At 41.8% G+C, this 14,638-nt stretch overlaps 1 protein-coding gene and 1 non-coding gene across 3 annotated transcripts in view; one reads left to right on the top strand and one right to left on the bottom strand.

The window, feature by feature from the left end:
- Positions 1–481: 481 nt before the first annotated feature.
- The window catches only part of PPM1H (protein phosphatase, Mg2+/Mn2+ dependent 1H), a 291,024-nt gene continuing 276,867 nt past the window's right edge, over positions 482–14,638 (bottom strand). For both annotated transcript variants that reach the window (XM_032288665.1, XM_032288673.1), the window contains exon 10: positions 482–5,667. In XM_032288665.1, the coding sequence (XP_032144556.1) occupies positions 5,520–5,667 (148 nt within the window). In that variant the 3' untranslated portion in view covers positions 482–5,519. The remainder of the gene's footprint in view (positions 5,668–14,638) is intronic.
- Positions 8,875–8,978, top strand: LOC116528124. The gene has a single exon (XR_004258867.1). It is a non-coding gene; the product is annotated as a small nucleolar RNA U13 (small nucleolar RNA).

Here is a 14,638-nt window from a genome sequence, read left to right as displayed (position 1 = left end):
TCGCCACACCTTTCAAGAGCGAGTCATGACCGAATGTTAGAAGAATTCTTCCATGGAGAAGAATATCCCAATCTTCTGGTATCTAATCCAAGGATCGATTCTTTCCATTGTTTTCCACTACTGAGTGGGGGAGAAGGAGGCAGCATAAGCATTGGGGTACAAGTGAAGGTGAACAGAGCTGAGGATGTTTCACAGTGATAGCATTCTAATATGACTGTCTTCCATTCTGTTCTTCCCAAGCTTCCACTTTTAGCTTTCTTTTGTGAATCAAGACTGTGGATCATTTAAAAAAAAAAAAAAAAAATATATATATATATATATATATTTTTTTTTTCAAAGACAGGGTCTCTCTCTGTCCTCGTGGCTGTAGTATAGTGGCACTGCAGCCCCAACCTGGGTGTGAGTCATCCTTTACTTCAGCCTCCTGAGTAGCTGGGACTATACACACAGCTATAGTCACCACCACACCCAGCTACTTCGTGTACAGATGGTGTCTATGTTGCCCATGGTGGTCTTGAACTCTTGGACTCAAGCAAACCTCCCCCGCTTCACCTCCCAAAGTACTGGGATTATAGGCATGCGTCACCATGCCTGGTCATTTAAAATATTTTGTTGGTATTTTATAGATTACTTTTAACTTCCTGGATTGTAGAACTAAGCAGAATTAGTATTCTTTGATGCCTTATCCCACCTGTTATGGTAACTTTTCTCTATAAGATGGTACATTTTACTAACCCTTTGTAGGTACACACTTAAAATATTTAAGTGAGGAAGGGAGTCTTCTTGATTCTTAGTGTCTTTAGCAAGATTAGGCTCTAGCCCTCTCACTTAAGAATACCTCTTGGGAGTAATGATTTTCTCTGAATTCTTCATGTGTTTACTAATGGTATCCATGGCAGTTCCTTTAGAGGCATAGTTGAAACGTATTAGCCATTACTGTTATTCCTGCGAAGGCTTATGGTGTTGGCATCCATTCCCTCTTGATTCTGAGTCTGTGTTCACAGTTGATGATCTCACACTGAGCCATGATACTCTCATATCAGACCATTACCTGCTATCAAGAAACTTCATAGTGTATTCATAGAAAAGACAGAAAAAATTTTGCTAAATATGTCCTATTTACATATATATAGTATTTTATTTTAAAATGTCATTGAGCATATACATTTTCTTTAGCTTTTTCCAGGGGACACTGCACCTAAGTTTCAAAACACACAAAATAGATCCCCTTTACTAAACAGTTTTCATTTTGGGGTTACAAAAAAGTCAATGTTTCACAATCACAAAGCATAAAGGTACATGGTTCTGAAACCATTTCTAGGCAGATTTCTCTCATTCACTGAACATAGGGTAGTTTTGGAAACCCAGACCATGATCCATTCCTTACAAATGGTCTCCACCATGGGCCTCCCTGGGTCTCCAGAAAAAAACAAACAAAAAAACAAAAACAAAAAAACTAGGGGAAAAACAGGAGTAACCTCAGGACTCAGGAAACAAACACAAAATACTTGTGGGAGATCAGAAAAGTAGAGGACACAGTTTCTCCTTCAAGTACATCACAACAGGAAACTACGGCACATTTACAACCATATTTGGTCACTGTCTACCTGGTTGCTACATAAACAAAACTTCACCTAAGACACAGAGGAAAAATTAAAGCTATTTACACAGATAACACTGTGGATTGGAAAGAGCAGTCCTCTGCAGACCGGCACTCCATCTGACAGAAGCCACAGTAGTCACAGAAGAAGCAAGTCACGGTGCTCATGTAGCATCCTTTGAAAAATCCCAGTGTACAAACATGTGCCACATCACCCACACAAGACCGAAGTCTGCCCAGAGAGGTGGGCTATGTAGTGTGCAGGCTGCAGCCTTTCTCTGCAATTGTAAGTCTTCCAAACAATCTGTGGTCCTAACATAAAGTTCTGTCCTGTGGCCAGAGCGTGTTTTACCATTTACTTAATTTGATAACTTTCAGGATCGGCCTGGTTGTTCTTTGCATAGACAATGACTCTCACTGCTTTCTGCAAGTGTCCCAGAAGTACTAACTTACTGAAAATAGAATCAAAGCTTAACATATTCACTCTGAAAAACAGTGGAGCTGCTGGGTCACTTAAGGAAAGCTGAGAACCTCAAACCGGTGGAAGGAAAACCAGTGACCACTTGTGGCCTTATAAAGTTGATTGGCAGGTGATATGAAGGGAGAATCGGAATTTTAAAGACATGGGAGATGTGTCCCTAATGTTTTCATACTAGTGCTCTTGTTAAACGGAAAACCCTGACTGAATGGGGAAGATCCGAGGCTAAATCTGGATCCTGGGACTCATATTCTTGCCCACCAACATCTCCCTGTGGCTGCCATTCTTCCCTGGAAGTAAATGAATACCGAGAACACAGTAAGAGGACGGTGGCCACAGCTGACTTCACAAAGCCCCATGGAAGTAAGTTGTTTAAGATTTAAAAAGTAAGCACTCCAAATCCCCTAACACAGAATACTGTGGAAAATAACTGAAATTCCCACTGCATAAGGCTTTGTCCTATTAGACAGCTGAGTACTTGGCCTAGCCCGATTTTCACTTTTCCCATCTCAAGAACAGCAGATAGGTAGGCACAACCGCAGCGAAACATACCCTCCGCCTCTCTGACTGCTGACACTGGCTACAGAAACAAGGCTTTGGTTATCATCTAGCAAAATGCCACAGAGTACGGATAGACCGAGTTTGTTCTAAAGAAAGGAGTTTCACCAGATAGTCTGAAGAGGGCCAGCCCAACCAAGAGCCTTTCATTAAAGTAACCACACACACACACCTCAGGACAACCATGAAGACCTGACTAGGAAATCAAAAGCTTTTTATTAAACAAGACTTCCTCTGAGGCTATTCGAGCAAGCAGATTCGACTGTAAGATACGCAAGATTTCAGAACCACGTATAAATAACGTTCTGCAGCATTTCCAAGTGTGTGCCCTTTGACTTTCCCAGGAATGCACCAAGGGCCAACCCATTATGTAGACACAGGTACTGTTCTAGGATTGGGCGACAGGGGCCTGGGTGAAATATTGGGCCAAAACTGAGTGAGCTCAATTCATAGAGCAAGATCAGTGCTGGGCAGGCCTGCCATGCTTCATTTACATCATTTTCCCGCTTTGGATTTCTTCACCTCATTTATATCCTAAACATAAACACGACTTTATCTTGTAACTAAGGTCTTTCCACCCAGGGTGGCTTATGAAACAATTCCTAGGTGCCTTTCTAACTAAAACCAGCAGGATTAAATGCTCAAGATTTTATAATACTTCAAATTAGAGGTTTCTAGAGTTTTTCCTGAGACGTGCCTTAGCAGTAAATGAATTGGCGGATTGAGTAGAAGGTCGTTGTGACATCTACACCCAAATTGTTACTCTGATGGCTTGATCAAACTGGAGAAGCTCAAGGGTAGGGCCCAGATAGAGGCCGAGGAAAGCAAATAAATGAAAGGCAGTTGGGACGCAGGAAGGATCCCAAAGATGAAGCTCAGGGTCCTCCTCAGAAGACCTGTTCAGATTTCCTACTTAAACATGACTCTGAGAGCCAGGACAGAACAGGGAGTGGGGCACACTGCTGTCGCATGCCTGAAGGTTTTCCCACAGCATCAGACTCCACCAGGAAGCAAAGCGTCTTCCACCAACTCTCCATAGAGATGTCTGGGGTACATAAGATCGACTGCAGGAGGAGGAAATGCGCTGTCAGATGAAGACAACTCCTGTCAAGGCAGAAGTCCCGCTCTTCCCAGGAAACACTTCCACAAACACCTGGAGGTGTGAATTCTCACAGCACTTCACCTGCCAGACAGGGCACTGTTTCCACACCGTGGAATGAGTTCATTCCTGAGAAGGAGGGGCTCCAGGCCTTTTCAAATAAAATATCGACAACTCCAGAAATGCCAGTGATTTACTGCCCCGGAGGAGACACTTCTAATCCTCTCCTCTGGAGAAGAAATTCAAACAAATATGAGAACTGGAATTAGCTCTCGAGCATTTTGGGGAAATCACACCAGTGACATCTTTCTTTATTGGGTCAGAAGAGTGTTTTAATTACTCAAAGTTGTCAAAATGGTGACAACACCTCAGTAGCTCAGCAGGAAGAAGACTAGGCAGTTTGGTGGCTTTACAAGTCTAAGAGTCAGAAGTGAGTTTTATCATCTACTTGGCCACTCCTCCCAGGAGAGAAGCAGCAGGTAGATAAGGTGTGGACTGTGCCTGCTGCTGCTGCTCTGGTGGCGAACACTCAGAGGTGCAACCACAGTGGGACCTGGCGGAGCTGCGACATGATTCTTTAGAGAACAGACAGGGAGCACAGCATGAGAATGTCCAGTCAACCCATTTCAAATTCTTCCATTCAAGTGTCCCACCAAGGGGCTTGCACAAAGGTGATGGGGAGAGCAGAACTGCTGCTCCTTGATAAATCTCTGATCCTTACACTTTGTTTGGAGTGGGCTTGGGGACAGTCACGAGCCATGAAACCTGAATCCAAAATGGTCCCCAGACGAGGTATGGTGAACCAGCAGATGCAAGGAACTTCCTAAACTGCTCTATGAAACACTGCTTTATATGTGTCCCCGCAACACAGAAAAGTGGGAACCTGTATCAGAAGTGAAAATCCAGACTCTCATAGAGAACCCTTGAGCCACATAGGGAGACCACTGAAGACGAGAGGAATTGGTGGTCCACAGAACACTCACAGTTTCATGAAAACACACCGATTTGGGGAGAAAATGTAACTTGGGAAGGAACGGTACACAACAAAGACCCTCTGTCATGCAGGCCACTAGCCCGGATGCTGCCTGGACTGTGTGGGCTGGAGGACAACCCAGGCCGGGTGGGACTTAGACACAGAACTTCCTCAGCAGGGTGTTGGAAAGTCCCGGGCATGTTCTATGGAGGGGAAAAAAAAAACAGATTCAAGGAATGTCAAAAAAGGGAAAAAAAAAAAAAAAATCCCTGCCTCACTTCACCATTGCCACAAAAGAATAAAAACAGGAAACAGAGGGAGGGGCAGATGGCAATCCCTGAAAGAAATCTCAGGCTTCCTAGACAGTGGGCACTTACATTTTGAGGCATAACCCCCAACTTTCCAGTGCAGCACTTTTTAACCCTTAGAGAAGTTGGCGGCTTGACAGGCTGAAGAGTCCTCTGCCATTTACACCTGAAAATGGCTGCCCCAGCTACTCTAGATAAAATAAATATGACATATGTGCCGCTAATAGGCAACGGCCACCTCGGAGGCCTGTGAAAGGAACTGAAATACAACACGTGGTAGCAGCCTTTGTGTTTTGCTCTTATTGAGTCGACCTGTTACTAAAGAAGAAATGGAAACCAAAGGGTCATCCTGAAGCGTGGCCTCTTGGCTGCAAACTCCCCACCTGGGCTGGCTGGGAAGAGATTGCATCACTTGGAAATCAGCTGGGCACTTCCCAGTTCCATCCTGCCAAGAGGCATCCCAGCTTTCTTCCCCTCTGTCCTCCCAATCCCCTGGGCCATTTTCATGACAGTTTGTTTCCATGTATTAAAGGAATGACATATACAGAAATGTCGTCTCCTGATCCCAGTCGGTCATTAGATATCCGCCATCCTCTGTCCTTCAGCACACCCCGGGCACGCATCACCAGGTCCTGAGCTGCCAGTGTGTACCTGTGCGGAAGAGGCAGGAACACGACAGTCAGTAGAGCATCAGGCAGAAGCCAGCGTCAAGCGAAGCTGGGAAGCGGAAGGCGTCACTACGGTTGTATAAACAAGTTTCAAATACACTTACAGTAAGAAAGAGCCAAGGTCATCTTTTCCCAAAATGTAAGACACCTCATGTGAGATTACTGTTTACATGGTAGTGGGATAAGGCACTAAATACTTTAAATAATGTCTTACATTATTCCCCTGCTCAGTTCTCTTTTGATGTTTTTGATTACACTGAGGGGAGTCTCAGTTTGTTGCTAGCATATCTCAAAGAGCTGCTCAGGCTCAGAGCCTTCCATGGCAAATAGAATCTAGCTAAAAAAGTACATGGGAAAAATAACTTTTGTTTTCAATATATTAATTTTTAGAGCGATTTTCCTTTTGTGACAAAGAATTGTCATTTTCTATTTATGGTAGGAATAATCATTTAAAATAAGTTTTTAAAAAAGTGAGTTGAAAAATATTAGAAATAATACACGTGGCATAAGCATATAGCAGGAATGTGGTTTTTTTTTTTTTTTTTTTTGTAAATGACTGATAAGCCTTGGTGTGAGTGAGCCGCTTGTCACTGTCGCCCTCTCCTCTTGACCAGTGTAAGTGCAGCAAGGGATCACTCAAGAATTTGAAAATAAGATTGCTCACTGAGATTTAAACTGTTAAGTCTAAGGAGAAAGAATGACACTATAAGGTGATGGAAAGTATTAACATCTAGGAGAAAGACTAACTTGGGAGGTGATTTGGGTGGGTATGGGCCTGCGTTAGCTCTGAGGCATAAAAAATGAGACAAAACATTGACAGGTGTCTATCCAAATACTGACCAGAGCAGAGGGAGTCATTGCTGACAGCCTTCAAAGGAACCTAGCTCCACCGGCAGGGCCGTATTTGCTGTGGGATGGACTACTCTCTTAGCCTGTAACATTAAGCATTGATTCAGCTTTATTCTTATTTCACGTTCACCAGAGAACCTCCTGATTATGATCTGCCTCCCTGCGTAGGCCTGCCTACGGGAAAGAATAAGCTAGTCATTTGTACTTTAAGAATATCCATCAGTTATATGTCTCTGTGTAAATGCCAAGTGGCATTTTGGTTTACAGATCAATCTTGTGAGCTTGGCTAAGGTGAGACCAACTCCGATAATGGATCTCTTTTTCTGTATCTTGATAAAATCTGTTTCTGAACCTGAAAAGCTAAGAGCCAGACTGGTAAATCATGAAGATATAACTGTCACCTTATAAGGCCTCTTGGAAGCCAGCCTGTGGGCCTTTTACAAGGAACCACCCTGATATTGCTAATGACTTTTCCCTACTTGGAATGTCTCAGTCTAGTGACATTTCCCTACTTGGAATGTCTCAGTCTAGTGACCTTTCCCTACTTGGAATGTCTCAGTCTTGTCTTCAGAACCGTGAGCTATGGAATTCAGAACCTAGAAGCCTCTCGATTTCTTTTGCTAAAGTTCACAGACTTTCATGTTGAGACCTGCATCATTGTTACGTTATTTAAGAACAAGTGCTTTAGCAAATGATCCCAGGATTGTGAAAATTTCAAGTTGTACAGTCTTTGAGGATCAAGTCTTTTTTTTGGGGGGGGATGAAGTCTCACTGTCACCAGGCTGGAGTGCAGTGGTGCGATCTTGGTTCCCTGCAGCCTCCACCTCCCAGGTTCAAGAGATTCTCCTGCCTCAGCCTCCCGAGTAGTTGGGACCACAGGCGTGCACTACCATGCCCAGCTAGTTTTTATATTTTTAGTAGAGACGAGGTTTCACCATGTTGGCCAGGATGGTCTCGATCTCTTGACCTTGTGACCCACCCACCTCAGCCTCCCAAAGTGCTGGGATTATAGTCATGAGCTACCATGCCTGGCCTGAGGATCAAGTCTATCTGTATAGCCCAGATAGCAGACAGAAGGGTAACATACACTACAGCAGAAAGGATATTATAGTCAATACAAAATAAAGACTTTTCCTCCTAGAGGATGGGGTAGTAGGTAAATATTTTTTCTGTCTGTATTGAGAGAATTATCATCTTTGAGGCAGAAATCTTTGTTATTCTTGAGGGAAGATGCAACCAGTTTGTCCTGAGGTTCTCCTCCTCTTGAGATTAGGAAATAAACAAAAGCTTCCAAAGCGGTCTTTGGCTAAAGAGCCAATTAAATATCTCAAAATCCACATACTGCAGCTCATATACTACAGTCAGAAAAGCCTCTCAGCTGCTCACCCTAGGTATTAGTCTGTTCTCACACTGTAATAAAGAACCACCTGAGACTGGGTAATTCAAAAGCAAAAGAAGTTTAATTGTCTCACAGTTCTGCATGGCTGGGAAAGCCTTAGGAAACTTACAATCATGCCTGATGGTGAAGAAGGCAAAGCAAGGCACGTCTTACATGGCAGCAGGAGACAGTGAGTGAAGAGGGGAAATGCCACGCTTTTTTTTTTTTTTTTTTTTTTTTTTTTTGAGACGGAGTTTCGCTCTTGTTACCCAGGCTGGAGTACAATGGCACGATCTTGGCTCACCGCAACCTCCGCCTCCCGGGTTCAGGCAATTCTCCTGCCTCAGCCTCCTGAGTAGCTGGGATTACAGGCACGCACCACCATGCCTAGCTAATTTTTTGTAGTTTTAGTAGAGACGGGGTTTCACCATGTTGACCAGGATGGTCTCGATCTCTTGACCTCGTGATCCACCCGCCTCGGCCTCCCACAGTGCTGGGATTACAGGCTTGAGCCACCGCGCCCGGCCTGGGAAATGCCACACTTTTAAACCATCAGATCTTGTTAAAACACACTCACTCACTCTCACAAGATACCACAGCATGGAGGAAATCTGTCCCCATGATCTAATCACCACCCGCCAGGTCCCTCCCCTGACACATGGGGATTACAATTCAACATAAGTTTTGGGGGAGGACACAGAGCCAAGCCATATCACCCCAGCTTACTCTTAGTTTTATATTAAATTGTATGTCTGAGACATAAACACATAAACAGCAATACCAGAGTGACGTTTATTATCCTAGTGATTGACCAGTCTGCACCTGAGTTTTTTAGGTTCAGAAACCTGGCTGAGTTGATCTGCCATTCAGGCCTGAACACACCTTAACCCGGCTATGAGCTGACTAGACATAGAAAGCTATGGTAAGCTATGAGAAAATATGCCTGACACCAAAAGATACTCAATCCTTTTGTAGTTCATTAGCCCGATGTTTGAGTTTTCACACTCACGTGTGAGATGTGCCTCCCTCAAACCTTTTTACCATGTCAGCATATTACCCATGAGACATAGGGAAAAAAAAAAAGATACTCAAAGATGTCCAAAACTCAAAATACAACTCCTATGGCTATTTTAAGCTCCAAATAGGCCTCAGCAGGTCCTGTAGTCACAAGGACTGGCTTTATTACAGTCATGAAAGATGAACAAGAGACCATCCTGATACTGCTATTACTAGTGACTTTGCATATTTTTTGAATGGCCAAAATTAGCTTGGTATTTTAAAAAATGCAAGCATTAGGTCACCTAGAAAAGATGGCTACCCAGGAAACTCAGTTCCCTGAGGGCTGTAGATAATTAAGGTTTTATTCTTCAATATGGTTACTGCCTATTCCAAGATAACTTCGAGATTGCTTCTCTCTTCACCATCCACTCTGTTTTCCCTTAGGTGCTGAACTTCCTGAGGGAAAAACCCACTCTTACTTTCTCAATTTGTTACTTCCCATTTTCTTCCTGTTACCAGTAGGCCCAACACGCTAGTAATCTGTCCTCTTAAAGCTTGATCCAAGGGTGGCTTCTCAGTACTTACTCTGCTCAACCCTTTGTGTTCAGCACAAATACTGCTGACTATTTTATCCTTAAAATCTCTGTTCTTTTTGAATTCTCCTTTCTTTCTGGGGCTTCCATGCCATAACCCTCTCCATGTTCTCCCATGACTGGCCTTCCATGACACACAGCACAAGTCCTTCACTCTGATGCTCCTTCTCAATTTCCTTTGTAGGCCCTAAGGCTTAGGAAGAACTCAGTGAACATTAATTTCTTTCTACTTCCAAAGTGGAACATCCCCAGCTATCATCCTTAGTTAATAGTATTCTAGTCTCTTAGGCAAGAAATCATAGTGTTCTTCAGTGACACTTTTGCAACCTGATATTGTTCAATTATAAAATCCACAGGGCAGGGTAGGACTTCTAAACTTTGCATTATTTTTATTATTTAGAGACAGTGCCTAACTCTGTCATCCAGGCTGGAGTGCAGTGGCATCATCATAGCTCACTGTAACCTTGAAGTCTTGGGCTCAAGTGATCCTCTCACCTCAGCCTCCCAAGTAGCTAGAACTAAGGCACATTCCACCATGCCCCGCTAATAAGCTTTGCATTATTTGAAGTGTATTTTATCAGTAGCAGATGGCTAATTAACACAAAATTTATAGTCACTAACCTGAGAATTATATTTATTACAAAAACTAATACATCTGAACCTACATTGTGCAAACATACATACATACACACATATGAAAACTTATTTTGTGTTTTCAATTTTTTACGTGCTTCTTTCCTTCTTTCTTGTTTTCTGTTACACTGATAACTTTAATACTCACCTCCCTCAACTGGTTTGGAAGTGTTATTTCTAAATTCTTGTTTTGTTTTTCCTGTGTGTGGAGAACGGGGTCTCGCTATACTGCCCAGGCAGGTCTCAAACTCCTGGGCTCACGCTATCCTCCCGCCTCTGCCTCCCTAAGAGCTGGAATTACAGGCATGAGCCACAGTGCCTGGCATACTTAAGTTTTTAATATATAAGTTAATCAATATTTCTGTCCTCCTCCTTAGAAGACAAAAGAAAAAAGAAAAACTAAAAGGACCTTAGAATGCCTTCTTTTATCTTCCATGCTACTGCCTATTTTAATTCACCTTTTTTTCAGCCTGTTTTAATCATTATCATTTACAATCTACATAAATAAACCAACATACTAACTTGTTTTATTTCAACCTATTCCTGCTTCTGGATTTAATTTCCTTCTATTGAAGTACATTTTTATGTTGGTTTTTGTTTTGTTTTGTTTTTTGAGACGGAGTCTCACTCTATTGCCCAGGCTGGAGTGCAGTGGCATGATCTCGGCTCACTACAACCTCTGCCACCCGGGTTCAAGCAATTCTCCTGCCTCAGCCTCCCGAGTAGCTGGGATTACAGGCTCCTGCCACCATGCCCAGCCAATTTTTATATTTTTAGTAGAGATGGGGTTTCACCATCTTGGCCAGGCTGGTCTTGAACTTCTGACATTGTGATCCACCCACCCCTAGCCTCTCAAAGTGCTGGGATTACAGGCGTGAGCCACCATGCCCGGCCTTGAAGTACATTTTTAGTAATTTTTTTAAACAATGGTCCATGAGTGATAAGCTCACCTAGTGTTTGGTTAAGAAAATCTTTATTTTTACCTTTAATTTTGACTGATACCTTTATTGTTATGGAATTCTAGATTGTCTTATTTTCCCTCAGTAGTTTGGAGACATTATTCTGCTTACTTCTGACTTTTACTCTTTTTGAGGAGAAGTCTGTCTTTTATCATTCATTTATAGGTAAATGACTTTTGCAATTGATAGCTTTTCAAGTTTTTGTTTTTTTGTTGCTAATATGAAGTACTACTAAGACATAACAAAAAGGACCTTTTTATTTATCTTGCTAAGAAATTAGATTTACTCTTTCAAACTGAAAACTTCTCAGCCATCAAGTTTTTGAATATTGCTTCTCCTCTATTTTGTAGATATTCTGCATAAACTCTAATTGGATTTTCTGATTTTACCTTGCAGCTTTCAACTTCTCTGTGATATCTTTCAATTCACTAACTCCCTCTTTAGCAGTTTACTAGCCATTTAGTGAATTTCTTTCTTTTTTATTATACTTTAAGATCTGGGGTACATGTGTAGAACATGCAGGTTTGTTACATAGATATACACATGCCATGGTGGTTGGCTGAATCCATCACCCAGTCATCTACATTAGGTATTTCTCCTAATGCTGTCCCTCCCCCTACCCAATACCCCTTGGCAGGCCTCAGTGTGATGTTCCCCTCCCTGTGTCTATGTGTACTCATTGTTCAACTCCCACTTATGAGTGATAACATGCCTTGTTTGGCTTTCTGTTCCTGTGTTAGTTTGCTGAGAATGATGGTTTCCAGCTTCATCCATGTCCCTGCCAAGGACATGAACTCATCCTTTTTCATGGCTGCATAGTATTTCACGGTATATATGTGCCACATTTTCTTTATCCAGTCTATCATTATAGGTATTTGGGTTCGTTCCAAGTCTTTGCTATTGTAAGCTATGCCGCGATAAACATACAACAATGAACATACATGTGCATGTGTCTTTTTTTTTTTCTTTTTTTTGAGACAGAGCCTTGCTCTATGGCCCAGACTGGAGTGCAGTGGTGTGATCTGGGCTCACTACAGCCTCCCTCTTTTGGGTTCCGGTTCAAGTGACTCTCCTGCCTCAGCCTCCTGAGTAGCTAGGATTACAGGCACGCACCACCATGCCCAGCTAATTTTTTTGTAATTTTTTTTAGTAGAGATGGGGTTTCGCCATGTTGGCCATGCTGGTCTTGAACTTCTGACCTTGTGATCTGCCTGCCTTGGCCTCCCAAAGTGCTGGGATTACAGGTGTGGGCCCCCATGCCCAGCTGCATGTGTCTTTATAGAATGATTTATAATCCTTTGGGTATATACCCAGTAATGGGATTGCTGGGTCAAGTGGTATTTCTAGTTCTAGATCCTTGAGGAATCACCACATTGTCTTCCACAATGGTTGAACTAATTTACACTCCCACTAACAGTGTAAAAGTGATCCTATTTCTCCACATCCTCTCTAGCATCTGTTGTTTCCTGACTTTTTAATCAGCTACATTCTAATTGGTGTGAGATGGTATCTCATTACGGTTTTGATTTGCATTTGTCTAATGACCAGTGATGATTTTTTTTTCATATGTTTGTTGGCTGCATAAATGTCTCATTTTGAGAAGTGTCTGTTCATATCCTTTGCCTAGTTCCTGATGTTTTTTTTTTTTTTTCCTGTAAATTTGTTTAAGTTCTTTGTGGCTTCTCGATGTTAGCCCTTTGTCTGTCAGATGGGTAGATTGCAAAAATTTTCTCCCATTCTGTAGGTTACCTGTTCACTCTGATAGTTTCTTTTGCTGTGCAGAAACTCTTAAGTTTAATTACATCCCATTTGTCTATTTTGGCTTTTGTTGCCATTGCTTTTGGTGTTTTAGTCATGACATCTTTGCCCATGCCTATGTCCTGAATGGTATTACCTAGGTTTTACCTACGTTTAAATCTTCAATCTATCTTGAGTTACTTTTTGTATAAGGTGTAAGGAAGGCATCTAGTTTCAGCTTCTGCATATGGCTAGCCAGTTTTCCCAACAGCATTTATTAAATAGGGAATCCTTTCTACATTGCTTGTTTTTGTCAGGTTTTTCAAAGATCAGCTGGTTGTAGGTGTGTGGTGTTATTTCTGAGGCCTCTGTTCTTTTCTATTGGTCTACATGTCTTTTTTGGTAGCAGAACCATGCTGTTTTGATTTCTGTAGTCTTGTAGTGTAGTATAGTTTGAAGTCAGGTAGCGTGATGCCTCCAGCTTTTGTTTTGTTTTTGCTTAGAATTGTCTTAGCTATGCAGGGTTTTTTTTTTTTTTTTTTTTTTTTGGTTCCATATAAAATTTAATTTTTTTCCAATTCTGTGAAGAAAGTCAATGGTAGCTTAATGGAGTTAGCATTCAATCTATAAATTACTTTGGGCAGTATGGCCATTTTCATGATATTGATTCTTCCTAACCGTGAGCATGACATGTTTTTCCATTTGTTTGTGTCCTCTCTTATTTCTTTGAGCACTGGTTTGTAGTTCTTGAAGAGTTTCTTTACATCCCTTGTTAGTTGTAATCCTAGGTATTTAATTCTCTTTGTCGTAATTGTGAATTGGGAGTTCAGTCATGATTTGGTTGTTTGTCTGTTATTGGTGTATAGGAATGCTTATGATTTTGCACATAGATTTTGTAGCCTGAGACTTTGCTGAAGTTGCGTATCAGCCTAAGGAGATTTTGGGTTGAGGTGATTGGATCTTCTAAATATACAATCATGTTGTCTACAAATAGAGACAATTTGACTTCCTCTTTTCCTAATTGAATAGCCTTTATTTTTTTTCTTGCCTGATTGCCCTGGCCAAAACTGCCAATACTATGTTGAACAGGAATGGTAAGAGAGGGCATCCTTGTCTTGTGCCGGTTTTCAAAGGGAATGCTTCCAGTTTTTGCCCATTCAGTATGATATTGGCTGTGGGTTTGTCATAAATAGCTCTTATGATTTCGAGATATGTTCCATCAATACCTAGTATTGAGAGTTTTTAGCATGAAGGGCTGTTGAGTTTTGTCATAGGCCGTCTCTGCATCTGTTGAGATAATCATGTGATTTTTGTTTTTAGTTGTGTTTATGTGATGAATTACATTTATCAATTTATGTGATGAATTACATTATGGATCCCAGGGATGAAGCTGACCTGATCGTGATGGATAAACTTTTTGATGTGCTGTTGGATTCAGTTTGCCTGTATTTTATTGAGGATTTTTGCATCAATGTTCATCATGGATACTGGCCTGAAATTTTCTTTTTTAGTTCTGTGTTTGCCAGCTTTTGGTACCAGGATGATGTTGGCCCCATATAATGAGTTAGGGAGGATTCCCTTTTTTTCTATTGTTTGAAATAGTTTCAGAAGGAATGGTACCAGCACCTCTTTGTACTTCTCATGGAATTCATTTATGAAACCATCTGGTTCTAGACTTCTTTTGGTTGGTAGGCTATTAATTGCTGCCTCAATTTCAGAACTTGTTATTGGTCTACTCTGGGATTCAACTTCTTCCTGGTTTAGCCTTGGGAGGGTGTAAGTGTTCAGGAATTTATCCATTTCTTC

This window comes from Sapajus apella, unplaced genomic scaffold (assembly GCF_009761245.1).
Source record: "Sapajus apella isolate SASKATOON/1434 unplaced genomic scaffold, GSC_monkey_1.0 scaffold2, whole genome shotgun sequence".
Lineage (NCBI taxonomy): Eukaryota > Metazoa > Chordata > Mammalia > Primates > Cebidae > Sapajus > Sapajus apella.
This window is presented reverse-complemented; position numbering and strand designations above follow the sequence as displayed.